Genomic DNA, 22155 nt, shown 5'->3' on the forward strand with positions numbered 1-22155 from the left:
TAAATGTCACACCATTTGGAGCTGTCAAATCTTCTCTGCTTTTTGCAAAAAAAATCTCTCCATTTGCACAACTGTTTAGAACCAAAGAATTCCTACAACACTGAATGTGAGTCTGCACCAACCCTACAAAAGAGCCCAGTTCCCTCCCAATCTGCACATCTTTGGACTTGGGTGGAAATCCACACTGATGTGGGCAGGAATGTGTAACTGCAACCAGACTGTCAGCCAAGGCTGGGATTGAACCCTGGTCCCTGATGCTGTGAGGTGGCCATTCATTGATGTTCAGCACTTCAGTACAAGAATCAAAAGTGGACATGAGTTCTAGGAGCTCCCTCAACTCTTGGTAACAAGGGAATTATAACTACATTGGGCAACACAGCCTGAATCATATTCACCGCTGGTCTCTGAGGATGGGAAAGTGATGATTCCATGTTTGTGTGGGAGGGGGGGGGGGGGGGGGGGGGGGGGGGGGGGAGGAGAAGGAGAAGAGAGTTCAGTTTGCAAACTAAATTGAGCCAAATCTGCAGGAGTGAATGTTGTCACCTATAGAACAAACCAAGCAAGTATTGTGGCTTGTTATGGTTTCCTCTGTTTTAATTACCTTTGCTCAAGAATCGGCAAGTATCTTTTCGATACTACCACAAGGTTCAAAACCCAATACTGGTCAATGACTTGATACACCAGTTAGTAAGTTTGAAATCAATGCGCATTTATTTACACAGTCAATTATTACTCGTGCACAAACTCTACTCGCTCAACTACTACTAAAAGCCTACACTTAGCTTCGGGTGTCCACAGTCAGAGGAACAGTGGCCGTTGTCCGGTTTTGAGACTGCTGGCTTTGAACTGGGATAGAATAGTAGCTAGGAGCACCTATCCCGTAGCGTGCGTTGACCTTACACTTACTTGGCTGGAGCTTGGCAGTTCTCTCGTCGCTTGAGAGCCAAGGCCAAATGAAGGTGACGAAGAGTGATCTATCTTTGGGGACTCCTCTTTCTACCCCAAAGGGTTTTATGCCCTTCTGGGCAGGCCCTGAACTTGGCCCCAATTAATTGGACCATGTCCCAAATTAATTGGACCATGTCCCAATCATTTGTATTGATTCTCTCCAATAAAGGGGTCATTGCTTGATCACTGGACAGGTCCTAGGTGACCGTTGGCCTGCCTTTGTTTTAGTCCCCTGACCCCCCCCCCCCCCCCCCCCCCATCTCTGTAAGGGGCAATTTTAACATAGCCAATCCATCTAACCTGTACATTTTTAGACTGCGGGAGGAAAACAGAGCACCTGGAGGAAGCCCACACAGACTGGGCGAATCTACAATCTTCACACAGACCGCCACCTGAGGTTGGAATCTAACCTGGGTCTCCTGTGCTGTGAGGTAGCAGTGCTAACCAATGGAATCATTCTGCAAGATCTCGTGTATATAAGATTGTAGGAGCAGACTTGTGCCATTTGGCCCATCGAGACTGCTCCTCTATTCAATCATGGCTGATCTCATTATGGCCTCTACCGTCCTGCCTATTCTCCATATCCCTTCAACACATTACCAATTAAAAATCTGTCTAACCTCCTTAAATTTACTATGTCCCAGCATCCACCACACTCTGGGGTAGTGAATTCCACAGATTCCCAACCCTTTGCGAGAAGTAGTTTCTCCTCAGATTATGAATTCTAGAATGCACCACAACAGGAATCATCTGCTCCATATCTGCTTTATCCATTCCTTTTTATCATTTTGCATACAAATTTGATCTCCCCTCATTCTTCCAAACTGGAGAGTTTAGGCCCAAACTGCTCAATCTCTCGTCATACAAGAGTGGATAAAGAGCGGACTATATGGTCAATGGAAGAGTCCTGGGGAAAATTGATGTACAGAGAGATCTGGGAGTTCAGGTCCATTGTACCCTGAAGGTAGCCACACAGGTTGATAGAGTGGTCAAGAAGGCATACAGCATGCTTGCCTTCATCGGACGGGGTATTGAGTACAAGAGTCGGCAGGTCATGTTACAGTTGTATATGACTTTGGTTAGCCCACATTTGGAATACTGCGTGCAGTTCTGGTCGCCGCATTACCAGAAGGATGTGGATGCTTTAGAGAGGGTGCAGAGGAGGTTCACCAGGATGTTGCCTGGTATGGAGGGTGCTAGCTATGAAGAAAGGTTGAGTAGATTAGGATTGTTTTCATTGGAAAGACGGAGGTTGAGGGGGGACCTGATTGAGGTCTACAAAATTATGAGAGGTATGGACAGGGTGGATAGCAACAAAGTTTTTCCAAGAGTGGGGGTGTCAATTACAAGGGGTCATGCTTTCAAGGTGAGAAGGGGAAAGTTTAAGGGAGATGTGCGTGGAAAGTTTTTTACGCAGAGGGTGGTGGGTGCCTGGAACGCTTTGCCAGCGGAGGGGGTAGAGGCGGGCACGATAGCATAATTTAAGATGCATCTAGACAGATATATGAATGGGCGGGGAACAGAGGGAAGTAGATCCTTGAAAAATAGGCGACAGTTTTAGATAAAGGATCTGGATCGGCGCAGGCTGGGAGGGCCGAAGGGCCTGTTCCTGTGCTGTAATTTTCTTTGTTCTTTGAACCTCCTCTGAACTGCCTCCATTGTCTGCCCTCAATTCCAATGGTTTGTTGAGTACCGTTTCCCTATTGATGCTGATTGTCCTAAATTCCTCCCTCTCTATTACCTCTGAATTACCCGTTCCTATACAAATGGTACTAGTGTCCTCCCCCATGAAAACTGAGGCAAAGTATTGATTTAGCATCTTGACCATTTCTGTGTTTCTCCATTATTAACTCTCTGTTTTCATCTTCCAAAGGACCAACATTTATCTCAGTGACTCTCTTCCCTTTTATGTACTTATAGAAGCTTTTGTTATCCGTTTTGATATTTTGCTTTAGTTTTCTTTTGTAATTTACATTCACTCTTTTTATTACCTTTTTTAGTATCCCTTTGTTTATTTTTGAAAGCTTCTCAATCTTCCAGCCTGCCTTTGCAAAGTGATAAACCTTAGTCTTTGCCTTTATATTGTCCTTGACCTCCTTGTTTAGCCATGTATCTCTATTGCTCTCCTTCAAACCTGAAAATTATTTAAGCTTTGTTGCTGCAACTCCAATCACCAGTAAATTTTAGAATCCTAGTCGCAAACTGCAGTGACGACAATTAAACGAGAGGTTCCAATTATTAGCATCACAGTCATGTTAACATCTTTACAGCTCACGAGTTTCCAGGAAAATTTACAACGGGTAACGGATGATTCTTCCCCACTGTGAGCGTTCATACCAATCACCATCCCTACTCCCTACAGGCTGTGATACTGAATTCAAAGCATTTCCTGAGGAAAGGTTCAATCAATAGTTCCCTCCAAACCGGGAACCACAGACCTTGATCAAAGTCTCCGGTGTCCATTCGGCTAACAATATAATGTCCACCAGTTTGGACCAAGCCCTTTGTGACCACAGGATAGTCACTGCATCACAGACCCTCTTTAACCAGAACAGGTCTAAATAAATAAAATATAATTTCACCTGTGCTGTGGCTCTGGGTTACGTGGGGATGAAATTGGTCCTCACTAGCCCAGTGTGTCGTGACAATGCCAAGATTGAAAGAAGTTAAATTGGATTGGATTGGATTTGCTTATTGTCACGTGTACCGAGGTACAGTGAAAAGGAATTTTCTGTGAGCACCTTAACAGATCATTAAGTACATGAAAAGAAAAGAAAATACATAATAGGGCAACACAAGGTATACAATGTAACTACATAAACACTGGCATCGGGTGAAGTATACAGCAGTGTAGTGTTAATCAGGTCAGTCCATAAGAGGTCGTTTAGGAGTCTGGTAACAGCGGGGAAGAAGCCGGTTTTGAGTCTGTTCGTGCGTGTTCTCAGACTTTTATATCTCCTGCCCGATGGAAGAAGTTGGAAGAGTGAGTAAGCCGGGTGGGAGGGGTCTTTGATTATGCTGCCCGCTTTCCCCAGGCAGTGGGAGGTGTAGATGGAGTCAATAGATGGGAGGCAGGTATGTGTGATGGACTGGACTGTGGTCATGACTCTCTGAAGTTTCTTGCAGTCTTGGGCCGAGCAGTTGCCATACCAGGCTGTGATGCAGCCAGATAGGATGCTTTCTATGGTGCATCTGTAAAAGTTGGTAAGGGTCAATGTGGACATGCCAAATTTCCTTAGTTTCCTGAGGATGTATAGGCGCTGTTGTGCTTTCTTGGTCATAGCATCGACGTGGGTTGACCAGGACAGATTTATAGTGATGTGCACCCCTAGGAATTTGAAGCAGCTGACCATCTCCACCAAATTATGAGACAGTTTGCACAGAACAACCTTGCATTCTTTCAAGTATAGAAGAATAAGCGATGATTATAATTGATATATACAGAAAATGGCACCAGAGGCGAGTGAGCCGCCAAGACTAGTAACTGTGTTTCCGTAGGTACAGCGTGAAGAAGAAGGTCCTGTGCAGGGCAAAGCAGAAGCGGGAGGTGCAGTGGGCTGGAAGTGATATACGTAGATATCAGGACTTTACGGTGGAGCTGGCGAGGAGGTGGGCGGTCTTTAGCCAGGTGAAGAAGGCACTGTACAACAACAAGGTGCAGTGCAGCATAGTGTATCCAGCTAAGTTGGGGTGACCTACAAATCCAAAGACTTTTATTTTGGGATGGCGGAAGCGGCAAGGGGGTTTGCGAAGGCAGAAGGACTGTGGCAGAATTGAGAATTGAGACTGAGAGTGGGTCTTGTACCGATGTAGCCTCATGTAACTTTAATTTTTCACTGCGTGTTGGTGTATGTACTAAATGTGTCGACGGCTGTGTCATGGGCCAGGGTTTAGAGAACCCAAAGTGTATCATGGAGTTCACCTGACCCACAACTTTTAATAGATTGTGGTATGGGGAGCACACGGCCCACTCTACAGGTGTGGTACAGCAGAAATGGAATAGTATTTGTTAAAGCAAAACACTGTTTATTCTATGAACTCAAGTTAACCTTTTTAAAACATACAGTGAACATCTTCACAACCATCAATTCAAATACAACCCCCAATTCAAATACAACCCCCAAAGAATACAACACTAAGGAGTTCTTAATAATTTCCCAAACAACATCCAGAAGACAAAAGAAACACCTTTTAACAGAAGCACATCAGGTTTACATTCACTACTGAAAACATTGATAATTCCGAATTCACCAAATGATTAAGAGATAGTCTTTTCATGGCAGAGAGATCAAAAGTACACCTGCTTTGTCTGGCTTCAGCTCCAACACTGAAAACAAAACTAAAATACACCCTGCAGCAAACAGCCTAAAACGAAAGTAAAAAGCTGACAGACAGCCCAGCTCCACCCACACCCTGGCATCACGGATAAATAACCATTTCTTAAAGGTACATTTCTTAAACACCCGTTTCTTAAAGGTACTCTCCTCGCATGACAGCTGTATATTTGGACAAGGGAAGAGTTGGGACTTTCATTTGCTATGATGGTTCTTTGGGCCTTGGGTGTGTATGCTGGGGTTGTGTGCTAAAGGGGATTTCTTGGTTTTCCTAGGACCGGGCAAGGGGGATGAAGACCCGGGCGGGGGCCTCCATGCTGGCCGGTTTAAGCCAGCCAGTGACCGGGAGTGGGGTAGGGGGTGGGGCTGCTGCCATCGGAGCCTGGGAGAACAGGATTCGATGAGTCTTGCCTGGGTGAAAAGTTGGGGGGAGGAACTGAGGCTGGGGAGAGGAGTTTACAAGAGGAAGTGGAGGGGAGGAGTCTGGGAAGAGGTGGGGGAGGGGGGGGGGCTCTACAATTCATGGGTGTAATTCACGGTACTCTTTCGGGGATTGGATGGCCTTGAATATTAGGGGGAGGGAATTAGACTATATATCAATGGTGACCACGGGCGATTCCTGATTCCTTTTACTTTTTCCTTTTTTTTTCTCCTTGGGAGGTTTTGTTTTATTCGAGGCTTAAATTGTCAGGCGGGCCGTTGTTTGGGGGTTGGTGGGAGGATGGAATTGTTTAGTTAATAAGGGGATTGACATTGTATTCGTCAGAGTTTGCTGCTTGTTGGTGTGTTGTAAACCTTGAAGAAAATGTGAAAATGGAGAATAAAAATATTTTAAATAAAATAAATAATTGAGGTGTTGAAGATGATGTTGAAAATGAAATTGTTTGTTTTTTATAATGTTGGGATCAAATAAATATTTCAAATTGGAGATTATGGGTTTTTGTTAGGAGATGAAGGCATATAGAACCCAAGTGGACACGGCACTAAAATTCTGAGCAGCCATGATAATTGAATGGCAGAACAGGCTTGATGGGCTGAATGGCCTCTTCCTGTTCCTATATTGCAATCACAGACTGATCATCCAAATATCCTTACATTCTAATGCTCTGATTGGCTCTGGATGTCGCACTCCACCCCCTCTCCTTTGTTAATTGATGCATGGATTCATGGCCGATTTCTGATTGGCTATCAGGGATTGTCAATCATCATTGGTGATGTCATTCCCTGTTTGAATGCAGGATGTCCCAGTTGTATAAATACAAGAGCTCCTGCTGGGAAGGGTCATTTCCAGAACTTTCTAGGTGATAGTGATCAAGAACAGTGAAGATGGCTTCCCAAGTGCGTCAGAACTACCACAAGGACTGTGAAGATGCTGTTAACAAGCAGATCAACCTGGAACTCTATTCCTCCTATGTTTACCTCTCCATGGTGAGTTTTACATTTTTTGTGTGTCTTTTCAATTTAAGACTGTGACTTTGTTGTTTTCTGAGCAGGTAGAGTTTCTCTAGGTCAATGAGTTTGATTTTGATATATTCCCTCCCCAGACTGACTATATTGAATGCTGTTAGGTCAGAGGTATTTTCCTGTTTTGGAATTGCTGTGTCCAGTTTGGAGTTAGTTTTAGATCTAAAGCTTAACTCCAGGGTTCTGAGATTTCTGGTGGAAAGATTCCTTTCTACCTGCACCTCATCTGTTATCCAATCAGGAGTAATTAAATGTAATTTGGTAACATGGTTAGTGAAATACTAGTTTTTAAAAAAATTTGGAGTACCCAATTCATTTTTTTGCAATTTTAAGTGTGGCCAATCTACCAACCCTGCAAATCTCTGGGTGGTGGGGTGAAACACCCTGGGCACTGGGAAACTGTACAAACTCCACTGTGACCCAGGGCTGGGATGAAACCTGGGACTCTGGTGCCATGTGACAGCAGTGCTAACCATTGTGCCACTGCTGCTCTCGTGAAACATTAGTTGACTAGTTGTGGTCAGTTTATCCTCTTCCTGAAACCAGTTACTCCTGATGTGCTGGACTCTTGCCTGCTGTATTGTTTCAAAGTTAAAATACTGAACATGGAACAATTTTCCTCCCTGCTGGTCTTCAACTCTATTTTCATCCCTGCATTGCCTGAGATTGACCACCTCTCCTGTGTTTATTGGCAGGAGAGATGGCTTGACAGTGGGATCTACTGGTCCTGCTGTTCTCATGGCATTTCCTGTTGGTAGCACCCCCTCATCGCCAGTGAAGCCATGTGCTGGTGTGATTGGTCGGTAAATCCTACCCCAAACGTCTGTCTATCCCAGGTGCTAATGTGTTCCATGATGGAGCAGCACAGCCCTCTTGGGAAGAGAATTCCACAAATTCCCAACCTTCTGAAGTAAATTGTCAAACCAATACACCAGGTTAAGGCCAACTACCTTGCGGTTGGAAGGATGAGCTATCTACCAATGTGCTACTGGGTTTTTTCACTTGGGTGGCACCTGGGCCTGACCTGACTTGTTTATTTAATTGTGTCTCTACCTGCAGTTCTCTTACTTTGACCGGGATGATGTTGCCCTGCGTCACTTTGCTGAGTTCTTCAAGGAGCAGTCACATGAGGAACGGGAACACGCTGAGAAACTGATGGAATTCCAGAATAAACGTGGAGGCCGCATCATCCTGGAGGATATCAAGGTTGAAGGATAAGTCTGATGTGCTGTAGGAGAGTCTTGTGGACTCTGTTTAATTTATTTCTCTCTCCATAGATCTGCTGAGTTTCTTAAGCATTTTCTGTTCCTCTGTGATGTAACTTGGGTGTGGAGTGATGCATGTCTTGTTACGCTCTTGGCGTAGCATAAGCTGCTTCCTTGATGTTCCCTCTGACAAAGGAAGGTTCAGACGTGGAGAGAACTTCAACATGTTTATTAAACTATTTACAATTCTCCTACTCTGATTCTCATTTACTATTAATCCTTCTACAGCTCTTCAGTATAACAAACCAGTCTGCTACAATCCATGTGGTGGGTGTGGTGTCCAATCAACCCTGTGTCTGTACTCAGTGTCTCCACTGGAATGAGGAAGATCATGTGTGCTGTGTCCTTTATATATGGGTTGGTGTAATGCCCCCCTGTGGTAGTGTCACATCTGTGTATCGTGAATGCCCATTGGTCATGTCCTATCTTACTGACCTATTGGTTGAGTGCCTGTGTCATGTCTCTGGTGCTCCCTCTAGTGTCTAGCTAGTCTGTGTACTTGACCCCTTGTGTATCTACAGTGATGCATATCACCACAATGCCAACAGTGAAGGGTTCAATTCCTTCTGGCTGAGGTTATTAACAAAGACTCTGATTTAACCTTGGCCCCTCTCCTGTGGTGTGGTGACCCTCTGGTCAAACCACAAAGTCATCTCTATCTCCAACGCGGGAGCAGCCTATGGTCCTGGTCCTCTGGGACTGTGGACACATTCGCAACTTGGGATCCTTGTCATCTTGTTGTAACCTTGAGTCTGCAAACACCATTGAAATGAATACATTGTGGTGATGAAATGACTGGTATAAGATGTTGCTCTCTGGGTCACCTGATCTCCCAGATAACAGGAGGTTCATAAAGAATAATTTTTCTGGATTTATTAACCCAGGCATTGTGGTAACAGAGAACCTGCAGAATGTGGATTGTAATTATGGACCATTGGAGCAGCATGGTGGTGCAGTGGTTAGCACTGCTGCCTCACTGTGCTGTGGTCCAAGGTTCGATCCCAGCACTGGGTCACTGTCCGTGTGGAGTTTGCACATTCCCCCTGTTTGTGTGGGTTTTGCCCCCACAACCCAAAGATGTGTATATTAGATGGCTTGGCCACACTAAATTGCCCCTTAATTGAAAAAAATGAATTGGGTACTCTTTAATTGTAGACCATTGAGTTTTGTTTAAATGAGCAAATGGAATATTTGGTATTTGATGGGATCTTTGGCTTCATGTCTGTTAAGTCTCCGATAATGCCCCAGTGAATTGACTCCAGTAATAGTCCCTTGTTGTATTTGGGTGAACGATTAACTGCCTGAATTTCCATTCCCATAACATTATCAAACCCCCCCCCCCCTTTTTTTTTCCCCCAGAAACCAGAGCAGGATGAGTGGAGCAATGGTCTGGAGGCAATGCAGAGAGCTCTGCAGATGGAGAAGAATGTGAACCAGAGTCTGCTGGATCTGCACAAACTCTCCTCTGGGAACACTGACCCTCATGTGAGTGGTTTTGTTTTCATTTACACTCTTGGATAACTTCAAAGTGGAATGTTCCTGTCCTTCAGTCTCCTAGACATCTAGCTAACCTGTTGGGGTGGATTTTGGGGGTTTTTTCAGGGGTCTGCTGATGGAGAGAGGACACTTGTTGCTGTTGTCCCAGTAATTCTGGAATAGAAGCACTTTCCTCCTGCACTGTGACCTGTTCATCTGAGGGAATGTACTTCATCATTGATGCATCCTGCTGGATATAAATTTTATTTTCTTTCAGCTTTGTGACTTCCTGGAGACTCACTACTTGGATGAACAAGTGAAGATGATCAAGAAGCTCGGAGATCACATCACCAACCTGAAGAGACTGGGAACCCCTGAGAATGGGACGGGAGAGTACCTGTTTGACAAGCTCACCCTGGGGGAGAGTGACTGAACTGATGTGGGCAAAAGCTGGGTCTTTACATATTTATGCAACTGAGACCTTTGGGCCTACCAGTTTGTGATGTTGTACAAAGAGCTGTTGTGAAAATGTACAAACTATAAATAAATGCTACATAATGGTGTGACTTTGCCGTGTGTCAAATAGTTGCTTGTTTGTAAATTTAAGTGGGTTTGCTGCATTGTTGAATCTTAATTTGCCCTGGATTATTTTGTACATTTATCTAGTGTCTTTGTTTCAAATTTTGTTACCTTTAAGATCCCCATGCGTAGCTATTCTTGCTGAATGGTCAGATGTGAGTGTGAGTTGGGGGGCCGTTGGTGATGCTTAATCTCTCTCTGCTTTTAAGTGCCAATGGAAACTTCATCTTTCTTGCATTTGAGCACAGCAGCTAATGGCTTGAATGTTTTTCTGTGCCTTGTGATTCAAGCATTTAGTTCAAGAGTCAACCCAAATCCATCATTGTCTGCAGAATTATTAGTGAAATGTCCTGGGTGGGGGAAAGAATGGGATCGCCTGCACCTTTTCAATATTCTGTGAAGCAGAAGGCAGCAAGTTGCAGCAGCAGCAATGTGGATCTGGGTTCTGGGAATTTGTTTGAGCTATCGTTTTAAAAAGGAATTACAACTGGGTTGTTTGTCACAATTACCACTGGCTTCTTGAGGGAGGGTGAAGTTTCAAATCTGTAATTGAGCACAATCGCTTCATTTTATTTTTAAAATGACAAAGCAATTTTGCACTGTGCAGTTTATAAAGCCCAATACCACCAGCTCTCCAGAACTTGCAATGAATCTTGCTGTGCATTAGTACAAAATAAAGATCATCCTTTGAAAAATTTCTATTGCTCTCCAAAGATGACAAATAAAACTTTGTTGCTGCAATTGCACTCAATACGTTTTTGAATCTTAGTTGAGAACTGCAGTGAAGTCAATGAAACGAGATTCTTCAATTATTAGAATCGGTGATAGTATCCAGGAAAATCCACACGTGGCAAAGGATGATTCTTTCCCCCACGGTGAGCTTTTTATACCCATCACCATCTTGCTATTTGTGATACGGAATTCCAAATATTTCCTGAGGAAAGGATCAATCAATAATAATCGCTTATTGTCACGAGTAGGCTTCAATGAAGTTACTGTGAAAAGCCTCTAGTCGCCACATTCTGCCGCCTGTTTGGGGAGGCTGGTACGGGAATTGAGCCTGCGCTGCTGCCCTGCTCTGCATTACAAGCCAGCTGTTTAGCCCACTGTGCTAAACCAGCCCGATAGGTTCCCTCTCATCCAGTGACCATAGGCCCTCATCAAAGTTTCTGGCCTTGTGAAGTCCATTATTATGGACAAAGCCCTGTGTGACCACAGGACAGTCACTGTATCCCGGATCCATTTCCTTTTAACCAGAATCGTGGGGAAATACCCAGATATATTTTCTCTTCAGGTGGGTCAGCTGTGCCCATTGATGGCATCTCTTCGCAGAGGCTCGTGCCTGGACTGTGACTAGTGACTCTGGATGTCGGGGTTTCTGAAACAGGCAGCTGATACTTCCTACCTCCGAGAGATGAAATACTGTGTGATTGTAGGAAAGGGCACTGAATTGATGTCTTCACCTGCATTTGCCAAGATGGAAGAACTGCAATTTTTTGTGTTAGACTCTCACAATCCACTCTCTATTGTGGTAGGCTATATTAGGGGTATCGCGGTACCTTATACTGTAGTATGAGAGGCAGAACCTGCTTTTTGGTTCCGCCCAGCAGGCGGAGCATAAGAGTCTGTGTTTCACCCACAGCACTCATTCTGTACTGGAGCTGCTGGGGTAACTACATGTTCATTAAAGCCTTCAATTGGACTACACTCTCGCTTCAGTAGTGATTGATCGTGCATCATCTATAGAGATGAAGTTATGTTTGTTTTTCTTGCCTTGTATACATATTAATGCATTCACCACTTTGACGACATTTGTTCAACTGCTACCTGCATACCATTCGCAAGCCCTCCCCGGACAAACATCGGGGGCTCCCACTGCCCCACTTCTGTGGAATTATCGCCCGCGTTTCCACCCACATCTGTGCCCATGACCCCTCGAGCCAGCAAGCTCTCCCCTCACAACCCACTCTTTACCACCATACATTAGTGGACCCCCCCCCCCCCTCAAGAGGGTCTCTCACGAGAGGCTGGCACAGCCACATTGCCAGTGCCAAGCTGGCAGTTCCCACATGAACTGGGCCAATGCCAGGCGACAGTGCCCTGGTGTGACTCCCCCACCCACCACCCCCTCTTGGGGGCTAACTTCCTTTGCGCATCCAGAGGGATCCGTTCCACTGTTTCCCTTTTTTAAAAAGCGGTTGTAAACCTCACCAACGTGACGTCACATCGGCGAGGTAAAACTATTTAGTCAGGGGGCTGGTTTAGCACATGGGCTAAATCGCTGGCTTTGAAAGCAGACCAAGGCAGGCCAGCAGCACGGTTCAATTCCCGTATCAGCCTCCCCGAACAGGCGCCGGAATGTGGCGACTAGGGGCTTTTCACAGTAACTTCACTTTGAAGCCTACTCGTGACAATAAGCCATTTTCATTTCATTTTTTCATTTCATTCAGTGAGGGGGCATCATGTAGCACAGAGACCTGTCAGTAATATTAAAGTTTGTTAAAATCAATTTAAATGAGGTTCCTCTTCCCTTTTTGTGGGCGTGAACGTTGTGATGTCGCCGGCGAGGGGGCGGGGAGAATCGGAAAATCCGATCTCACTGGAGAATATTGCGGTTCCCGATTCACTCCAGATTTTCCAACCACTTCGCCGTTCTATCCGACCTCGATCCGGGGCTGAAAATCGCCCTTATAGGATATGTAAGGAAATTGGCAGGATAGGGCGGCACGGTGGAGCAGTTGTTGGCACTGCTGCTTCACTGAGCGGCACTGAGGACCCGGGTTCAATCCTTGCCCCGGGTCACTGTCCGTGTGGAGTTTGCCACATTCTCCTCGTGTCTGCGTGGGTCTCAACCCCACAACCCAAAAAGGTGTAGGCGGATTGGCCGGCTAAATTGCCCCTTAATTGGAAAAAATAATTGGGTACTTTAAATTTAAAAAAATAAAAGAAATAAAAGAAACTGGCAGGATTTGATGATTCAAACATCCTGCGACAGTACTGGTGTCTCGGCAGAGTTGATAATATAAAAAGTTGCAGAGGGACATGGATAGATTACGTGAGTGGGCAAATCTGTGGCAAATGCAGTTCGATGTGAGGAAGAGCCAAGGTCATCCACTTTGGAATGGGAAAGATAAATAAGAGTGTTTTCCAAATGGTGAGGAGCGAGGGGCAGTGAGAGTTCGGAATCCATGAACACAAATAGCTAAAAGCTAGTGGACAGCATCAAAAATAAATTAAAGAGGCTAATAGAATTTTATTCTTCATCTAATGGGGGCTGGAATAGAGAGGGATAGAGGTTCTGAAACAGCTGTATAAAGAGCAGCTTAGACCACATCTGGAACACCGTGTTCAGGATAAATTGGCTTTGATAGGGATGCAGAAAAGATCCATCAGAACGATAGGAACACTAAACGGGTTAAATGATGAGGACAATTTGCATCGACTGCTCTTGCAATCCACAGAATCTAAGGGATGATTATAATTGAGGTGTTGAAGATGATTATTGGATTTGATAGGATAGATAGAGAGAAGCCATCTCCACAGGTGGGAAAAGGGGGGCGGGTTGTGTAAAATGTTAAGTTTAGAGCGGGGGTGTTCAGGGGTGATGTTAGGGAGCACTGATGCTGGAGATCTGGAACTCTATCGCCCAAAATGTCAGAAGTTATTTTACCATTTCGAAAATTAGGTTGGTCATTTTTTATAATGTTGGGATCAAATAAATATTTCAAAATGGAGATTATAGGTTTTTGTTAGGTAAGGGGATGAAGGCATATAGAACCCAAATGGACACACGGCACTAAAATTCAGAGCAGCCATGATAATTGAATGGCAGAACAGGCTTGATGGGCTGAATGGCCTCTTCCTGTTCCTATATTGCAATCACAGACTGATCATCCAAATCTGCCAGCTTTCCAAAGCTCTTATTGGCTCTGGATGTCGCACTCCACCCCCTCTCCTTTGTTAATTGGTGCCGGGATTCATGGCCGATTTCTGATTGGCTATCATGGATTGTCAATCATCATTGGTGATGTCATTCCCTGTTTGAATGCAGGATGTCCCTGTTGTATAAATACAAGAGCTCCTGCTGGGAAGGGTCATTTCCAGAACTTTCTAGGTGATAGTGATCAAGAACAGTGAAGATGGCCGCACAAGTGCGTCAGAACTACCACAAGGACTGTGAGGATGCTGTTAACAAGCAGATCAACCTGGAGCTCTATTCCTCCTATGTTTACCTCTCCATGGTGAGTTTTACATTTTTGTGTGTCTTTTCAATTTAAGACTGTGACGGTGTTGCTTTCTGAGCAGGTAGAGTTTCTCTAGGTCAATGAGTTGGATTTTGATATTCCCTCCCCAGACTGACTAGATTGCATGCTGTTAGGTCAGAGGTATTTTCCAGTTTTGGAATTGCTGTGTCCAGTTTGGAGTTATTAGATCTAAAGCTTAACTCCAGGGTTCTGAGATTTCTGGTGGAAAGATTGTTTTCTACCTGCACCTCATCTGTTATCCAATCAGGAGTAATTAAATGTAATTTGGAACATGTTAGTGAAATACTAGTTTTTTTTTTTAAATTTGGAGTACCCAATTCATTTTTTTGCAAGTGTGGCCAATCTACCAACCCTGCAAATCTCTGGGTGGTGGGGTGAAACACACAGGCACTGGGAAACTGTACAAACTCCACTGTGACCCAGGGCTGGGATCAAACCTGGGACTTTGGTGCCATATGACAGCAGTGCTAACCATTGTGCCACTGCTGCTCTAGTGAAACCTTAGTTGACTAGTTGTGGTCCGTTTATCCTCTTCCTGAAACCAGTTACTCCTGATGTGCTGGACTCTTGCCTGCTGTATTGTTTCAAAGTTAAAATACTGAACGTGGAACAATTTTTTGATATTACTCCACCAATGGAATGGGGATACCATTGAACTTTGCTTCACCATAGATTTAGTAATGGAAATTATCTTTGTGTTTCCCCAGTATGGCTATTTCCTATTCAGCTTTGAAAATGTTTGGCCAAACATCTTGAGATGTTAAACAGGAGTAGACCATGTGGCCCATTCAGCCTGCTCCAACATTCAATATGCATTGTGGCTACTCTGGTCTTCAACTCCATTTTCATCCCTGCATTGCCTGAGATTGACCACCTCTCCTGTGTTTATTGGCAGGAGAGGTGGCTCGACAGTGGGATCTACTGGTCCTGCTGATCTCATGGCATTTCCTGTTAGCACCCCCTCATTGCCAGTGAAGCCCCTCATTGCCAGTGAAGCCATATGCTGGTGTGATCGGTCAGTAAATCTTACCCCAAATGTCTGTCTATCCCAGCTGCTAATGTTTTCCATGATTGAGCAGCACAGCCCTCTGAAGAGAATTACACAAGTTCCCAACCTTCTGAAGTAAATTGTCAAGCAAATACACCAGGTTAAGGCCAACTACCTTGTGGTGAGCTATCTACCAAGGTGCTGCTGGGGTTTTTTTTTCAATCCAGTGGTGACTTTATTTAATTGTCTCTACCTGCAGTCCTCTTACTTTGACCGGGATGATGTTGCCCTGCGTCACTTTGCTAAGTTCTTCAAGGAGCAGTCGCATGAGGAACGGGAACACGCTGAGAAACTGATGGAATTCCAGAATAAACGTGGAGGCCGCATCATCCTGGAGGATGTCAAGGTTGAAGGATAAGTCTGAAGTGCTGAAGGGAGTGTTGTGTGGACTCATTGTTAATTGTCAATACAATCACATTTTCTGTTCTTCTTCTGTGATGCAACTTGGATGTGAAGTGAGGTTCCTTTTGTGGCTGAGGGTTATTAACAAAGACTCTGTCTTAAACTTGGCTCCTCTCCTCCTGAGGTGTGGTGACCCTCTGGTTAAACCACAAAGTCAGCGCTCTCTCCAAAGGAAGAGTAGCCTATGGTCCTCTGGGACTGTGGACACATTTGCAACTTGGGACCTTTTTCAGTCTGCAAATTCCACAGGTATAAGATGTTGATCTAAATCACCTGATCTAGCAGATGGAGGAGGTTCAAAAGGAATCATTTGTCTGCATTTCTTAACCCAGACATTGTGGTGGCTAGCAGAATGTAATCATAATTGCAGACCATCATAAATAATTGAGATTGATTAAATGAGCAAATGGAGTATTTGATACTTGAGAATGGAACCTTTTGGCTTCATGTCTAATATTGAAAAGTGTCCAATAATGTCTGAGTTGACTCCAGTAATTGTCCCTCTTTTGTATTTAGGCAAAAGATTAACTGCTGGAATTTCCATTCCAGTAACATTAATCAAACCCTTTTTTTCAGAAACCAGAGCAGGATGAGTGGAGCAATGGTCTGGAGGCAATGCAGAGAGCTCTGCAGATGGAGAAGAATGTGAACCAGAGTCTGCTGGATCTGCACAAACTCTCCTCTGGGAACACTGACCCTCATGTGAGTGGCTTTGCTTTCATTTGCACTATTATCCCTTATCTCTAAACATAAGGTTCCCCACGGTAGGCTATTGCAGAAAATAAGGAAGTATGGGATTGAAGGTGATTTAGCGGTTTGGATCAGTAATTGGCTAGCTGAAAGAAGACAGGGTGGTGGTTGATGGCAAATGTTCATCCTGGAGTTTAGTTACTAGTGGTGTACTGTAAGGATCTGTTTTGGGGCCACTGCTTTGTCATTTTTATAAATGACCTGGAAGAGGGTGTAGAAGGATGGGATGGGTTAGTAAATTTGCAGATGACACTAAGGTCGGTGGAGTTGTGGATAGTGCTGAAGGGTGTTATAGGATACAGAGGGACATGGATGTGCTGGGCTGAGAGGTGGCAGATGGAGTTTAATGTGGAAAAGTGTGAGGTGGTTCACTTTGGAAGGAGTAACAGGAAGACAGTACTGGGCTAATGGCAAGATTCTTGGTAGTGTAGATGAACAGAGATCTCGGCATCCAGGTACGTAAATCCCTGAAAGTTGCCACCCAGGTTAATAGGGCTGTTAAGAAGGCCTATGGTGTGCTAACCTTTATCAGCAGGGGGATTGAGTTTCGGAGGCACAAGGTCATGCTGCAGCTGTACATAACTCTGGTGCGGCCGCACCTGGAGTACTGCGTGCAGTTCTGGTCACCACATTATAGGAAGGATGTGGAAGCTTTGGAAAGGGTTCAGAGGAGATTTACAAGGTGTTGCCTGTATGGAGGGAAGGTCTTGCGAGGAAAGGCTCAGGGACTTGAGGTTGTTTTCGTTAGAGAGGAGAAGGCTGAGAGGTGACTTAATAGACATATAAGATAGTCAGAGGGTTAGATGGGGTGGACAGTGAGAGTCTTTTTCCTCGGATGGTGATGACCAACACGAGGGGACATAGCTTTAAATTGAGGGGTGGTAGATATAGGAGAGATGTCAGAGGCAGTTTCTTTACTCCGTAGTAGAGGTGTGGAACGCCCTGCCTGCAACAGTAGTAGACTCGCCAACTTTAAGGGCATTTAAGTGGTCACTGGATAGACATGGATGAAAATGGAATAGTGTAGGTCAGATGGTTTCACAGGTCGGTGCAACATCGAGGGCCGAAGGGCCCGTACTGCGCTTCTATGTACATCTGACTGAGGTGCCTTGAGCTTTTTCAGGGGACTGCTGCTGGAGACTGCCCCAGGAATTCTGGATAAAATTGCCTTCATCTGAGGAATCCAGTTAATTCTTGACATTTCCTGCTGGATGTTAATTACTTCTCCCCTTTTTTTTCTTTCAGCTTTGTGACTTCCTGGAGTCTCACTACTTGGATGAACAAGTGAAGATGATCAAGAAGCTCGGAGATCACATCACCAACCTGAAGAGACTGGGAGCCCCTGAGAATGGGACGGGAGAGTACCTGTTTGACAAGCTCACCCTGGGGGACATCGACTGAACTGACTGGGAAGAAGCTTATGGTGTCTAGTATCATATTTGTATCACTGAGACCTTTGGACCTGCCAGTTCATGTTGTACAGACAAGACTCCATTGTGGAAATCTATGAACGATATAAATAAATGCTTCAAAATGGAGTGTCTTTTGGCTCGGTGTTTTAAATAGCTGCATGTTGCAGTTTAATTGTGTCTACTGCATTGTTGACGGTCTAAATTTACCATAGATTCTTTTGCACCTTTATCCAGTGCCTCCTGACCAATATTTGGTACCAGATCCCCATGCTATGGGGGTTACTGTCAGAGCAGGGGGCTGTTAGTGATGCTTATTATTTCCATTTTGCACCAAATGGCAATTCTTTTCAGGGTATTGCTGTTCCAATATTTGGGTTTGCTCTGGATGGATTTGCTTGGGCTTTATGTCACTAAATTATTGGTGAAATTTCATGGCTGGGAGCAAGAGATCACATATTTTTTTAAAAAGGAAGCCATTCATTATGATCATAGCTAATCATCTGACTCCATACCCTTATCCCACTTTCTTTCCAACACCCCCACAACAAATTTTGATCTCGACATACAATCACCATATAATTTACAGTACAGAAGGAGGCCATTCAGCCCTTCAAGTCTGCACCGGCTCTTAGAAAGAGCACCCTACCCAGACCCATATCTCCACCCTATCCCCAGTAACCCCACCCAACACTTAGGGCAATTTTGGATACTAAGGGCAATTTAGCATAGCCAATCCACCTAACCTGTACATCTTTGGACTGTGGGAGGAAACCGGAGCACCTGGAGGGAAATGCACACACTGGGAGAATGTGCTGACTCCGCACAGAGTGACCCAAGCCGGAATCGAACCTGGGACCCTGGAGCTGTGAAGCAAATTGTGCTAGCTACTGTGCTGCCCTTATGTTTTAGCCACAGGCCAACCATTCTTGGGTCAGAAATTTCTCATCGGTCTTAAATGGTTTGCCCTATATCCTTCTGGACACCCCCACCATCAGGAGCATTTACCCCCCCCCCCCCCCCAACATCTGAACTAACCAATTATCTCCTTGTACATCAATCCCACCATTCCAGCAATCAGTCTGTGCTTCCATGAGGTCAAGAACATCCTTCCTCCAAAGAGGAGACTAAAGCTGAACACGAGTGTGGCCTCGCATTCCCTCTATAATTGCAGCAAAACAAGAGGTCTCTGAGCCTCTCGCTATGAAGACCAACATACCATTTGCTTTCCTTACCTTCCTGCTCACCTTCAGTGACTGGTGTACAAAGACTCCCAGGTCTCATTGACACATTCCCCTCTCCAAATTTATGGCCATTCAGATAATGATCACTCTCTGAAACCACCTGTCCTGTAGTTGCATCTTTCCTGGATTCTGCTAAGCCTCCTTGAGCAGAGGAGCAAGTTGCAGCAACATGGACCGGGGTTCTGGGAACTCGCTGAGCTCTTGTTAAAAAGGAATTGCAACTGGGTCATGAGCAACACTGCCTGGAATGTCACAATCACCACTGACCTCGTGAGGGGGAAAAAGTGCTGATTCCTGGTGGGAGAAGGTCGAACTTTGATCTTGAAAATCTGTGCCTGGATTCCCAATTGTGTAAAAGTTTCCAAACTGTAATTGAGCAAAACCTGAGGAAGGGAATGTTCTCAATGCAAAGCAAGTTAAATATTTTACAATAAAACTGCTGCATCCAAATTTGTAAAGCCCAATAACAGAAGCTCCTCCATAAATGTATCGATTTGCATTTAATCTTGTGCATTTGTATAGGATAGGAACCAAAGAACTTCATTGCTCTCCTTCAAACCCGATTATTTAAGCTTTACAGTTATCAGTACATTTTAGAATCTTAGCTGAGAACTGCAATGAATCATAGAATTTACAGTGCAGAAGGAGGCCATTCGGCCCAGCGAGTCTGCACCGACTCTTGGAAAGAGCACCCTACCCAAGGTCCACACCTCCACCCTGTCCCCATAACCCAATAACCCCACCCAACCCTAAGGGCAATTTTGGACACTAAGGGCAATTTATCATGGTCAATCCACCTAACCTGCACATCTTTGGACTGTGGGAGGAAACCGGAAACCCACGCACACGCGGGGAGAATGTGAAGACGCCGCACAGACAGTGACCCTAGCCGGAATCGAACCTGGGACCCTGGAGCTGTGAAGCAATTATGCTATCCACAATGCTACCGTGCTGCCCTGTTAATACCGTGTTAATATCTTTGCATCTCTCAAGTTTCCAGGAAAATCCACAAAACGTAAAGGATGATTCTTCCCCACCGTCCCTATTCCCCACAGGCTGTGGTACTGAATTATAAGCATTTCCTGAGGAAAGGATCAATCAGTATTTCCCTCAAAACCAGTTACCACAGGCCTTCATCAAAATCTCTGGTGTCCATTTGAGTGACCATGTGATGTCCCTCAGTTTGGACAAAGCCCTTTGTGACCACAGGACAGTCGCTGCATCTCGGATCCTTTTTCACCAGAATCGGTGTAAATACCCGGATACACTTTCTCTTCAGGTGGGTCAACTGTGCCCATCGGTGACATCTCTCCCGAGAGGCTCATGCCTGTAGTGTAACTGGTGGCTCCGGATGTGAGTCACTGCCACCTCCATCCGACCCATCGGAACCAGAGTTCGAGTCCAAGGGAACACCTCTCACCCCCTAATCCAGGACTGATCCACTTCTGTGATGAAACTGGGGGCACGATTTAACGGCAAAAAAACCCCAGAGGCGTGATTCTCACATTGGGCGGATAAGTGTCGATGCCGGCGTAAAAACAGGAGTGTTTTACTCCGCCGTCGGCGCCCGTTCCAGGACCCCATTCTCCGGCCCACAGGGGGCTAGCACGGCGCTGGAGCGGCAGATGGAGAAGAATGTGAACCAGAGTCTGCTGGATCTGCACAAACTCTCCTCTGGGAACACTGACCCTCATGTAAGGTCCTAATCATTTGTTCTTCAAAATAGAAGCTGATTTTATTCTTCAAAATAGAAGCTAATATTGAAATCTGCCATTCTGACAACATGTTTCAACATGTTCAACAGAAGTGATGACTTTGCACAGTAGTTGTGATCGCAAAATATATGTAGCTATTTGGCACTGGGACGATTTCTGCTGAAGATCCCCACGCTCATAACTTAGTAATTTCTGTCCTCCTGTTCCAGCTTTGTGACTTCCTGGAGACTCACTACTTGGATGAACAAGTGAAGATGATCGAGAAGCTCGGAGATCACATCACCAACCTGAAGAGACTGGGAGCCCCGGAGAATGGCACGGGAGAGTACCTGTTTGACAAGCTCACCCTGGACTGACTGACTTGTCATTCTATACCTGATGATGTTGTGTCCAATGTTTCTGTGCTACATTCTTTTGTTTTTGTCTTAAAAAAAATATATCATTTTGAGCTGATTGTTTCAGGAGTTCATTTGATTTGAATCCTGATTTCCTAGCTTTTTATGGGACTGAGGAAAAAGAGGTGGTGGGAATCTGGAACTCTCTTGTTTAAAGTGCTGGAAAATGGGATTAGAATACTTGATTTCTTTGAGGGCTGTTGCTCTCGGCGTCTGACTTTTTAAATGTCCCTCCTGTCCAAGCTGATTTACTTATGTCCACTCCAAAGCTTGTAGGGTGTCCACTGTGGTGATATGCATCACTGTAAATACACAAGGGGTTAATGTAAATACACGTAGACTAGATAGACACTAGAGGGAGCTTCAGAGACATGACACACAGATATTCAACCAATAGGCCAGTAAGATAGGACACGACCAATGGGCATTCACGATACACACAGAGGTGACACTACCACAGGAGGGCATTACACCAACCCATATAAAAGGACACAGCACACATGATCTTTCTCTTTCCAGTGGAGACACTCAGTGAGTACACAGGGTTGTGAACACATCACACCCACCACGTGGATTGTAGCAGACTGGTTCGTCAGTCTGAGTAGCGATAGCAGGATTAACAGGAGAGTCGAATCCAAGAAGGAGAATTGTTAACAGTTTAATAAAGGTGTTGAAGCTATCTCCAAGCCTGGACCTTCCTTTGTCAGAGTGCCCATCAAGGAAGCAGCTTATGCTACGTCAAGAGCATAACAAAACATCCACTCCAAAGCTTGTAGGGGCTTCTGCAAACCTCACGGCTGATGGGGTCTCTAGCACCTCCGCTTTGCCGTGACGCTGTAAGATATTTGACAAGGGCACTAA

At 45.0% G+C, this 22155-nt stretch overlaps 2 protein-coding genes across 3 annotated transcripts; both read left to right on the forward strand.

Moving 5' to 3' along the window:
• Positions 1–6572: 6572 nt before the first annotated feature.
• On the forward strand, positions 6573–10452 carry LOC119956476 (ferritin heavy chain B-like). The gene is made up of 4 exons (XM_038783749.1): positions 6573–6710; positions 7806–7952; positions 9371–9496; positions 9765–10452. The coding sequence occupies exons 1-4, from the start codon at positions 6609–6611 to the stop codon at positions 9918–9920; spliced, it is 531 nt and encodes a 176-aa protein (XP_038639677.1). The 5' UTR covers positions 6573–6608; the 3' UTR covers positions 9921–10452.
• Positions 10453–14175: 3723 nt separating this feature from the next.
• Positions 14176–21283, forward strand: LOC119956471 (ferritin heavy chain B-like). Of its 2 annotated transcripts, none has more exons than XM_038783744.1 (4): positions 14176–14307; positions 15579–15725; positions 16358–16483; positions 21109–21283. In XM_038783744.1, exons 1-4 carry the CDS (start codon positions 14206–14208, stop codon positions 21253–21255), a joined length of 522 nt encoding a protein of 173 aa, XP_038639672.1. In that variant the 5' UTR covers positions 14176–14205; the 3' UTR covers positions 21256–21283. The 2 variants fall into 2 exon arrangements, with proteins under 2 accessions (XP_038639672.1, XP_038639671.1); XM_038783743.1 differs by lacking the exon at positions 21109–21283 and adding an exon at positions 17777–17932.
• Positions 21284–22155: the final 872 nt, after the last annotated feature.

Source organism: Scyliorhinus canicula, chromosome 23 (assembly GCF_902713615.1).
Source record: "Scyliorhinus canicula chromosome 23, sScyCan1.1, whole genome shotgun sequence".
Taxonomy (NCBI): Eukaryota; Metazoa; Chordata; class Chondrichthyes; order Carcharhiniformes; family Scyliorhinidae; genus Scyliorhinus; species Scyliorhinus canicula.

What these genes read in the sequence shown, in the direction of transcription:
- LOC119956476 (XM_038783749.1), top strand. Translation starts at nt 6,609, where the DNA reads ATGGCTTCCCAAGTGCGTCAGAACTACCACAAGGACTGTGAAGATGCT. An exon ending in CCTATGTTTACCTCTCCATG is followed by an intron (nt 6,711 to 7,805) that starts GTGAGTTTTACA and finishes CTCTACCTGCAG; the next exon opens with TTCTCTTACTTTGACCGGGA. An exon ending in TCATCCTGGAGGATATCAAG is followed by an intron (nt 7,953 to 9,370) that starts GTTGAAGGATAA and finishes TTTTTCCCCCAG; the next exon opens with AAACCAGAGCAGGATGAGTG.
- LOC119956471 (XM_038783743.1), top strand. Translation starts at nt 14,206, where the DNA reads ATGGCCGCACAAGTGCGTCAGAACTACCACAAGGACTGTGAGGATGCT. An exon ending in CCTATGTTTACCTCTCCATG is followed by an intron (nt 14,308 to 15,578) that starts GTGAGTTTTACA and finishes CTCTACCTGCAG; the next exon opens with TCCTCTTACTTTGACCGGGA. An exon ending in CTGGGAACACTGACCCTCAT is followed by an intron (nt 16,484 to 17,776) that starts GTGAGTGGCTTT and finishes TTTTTCTTTCAG; the next exon opens with CTTTGTGACTTCCTGGAGTC.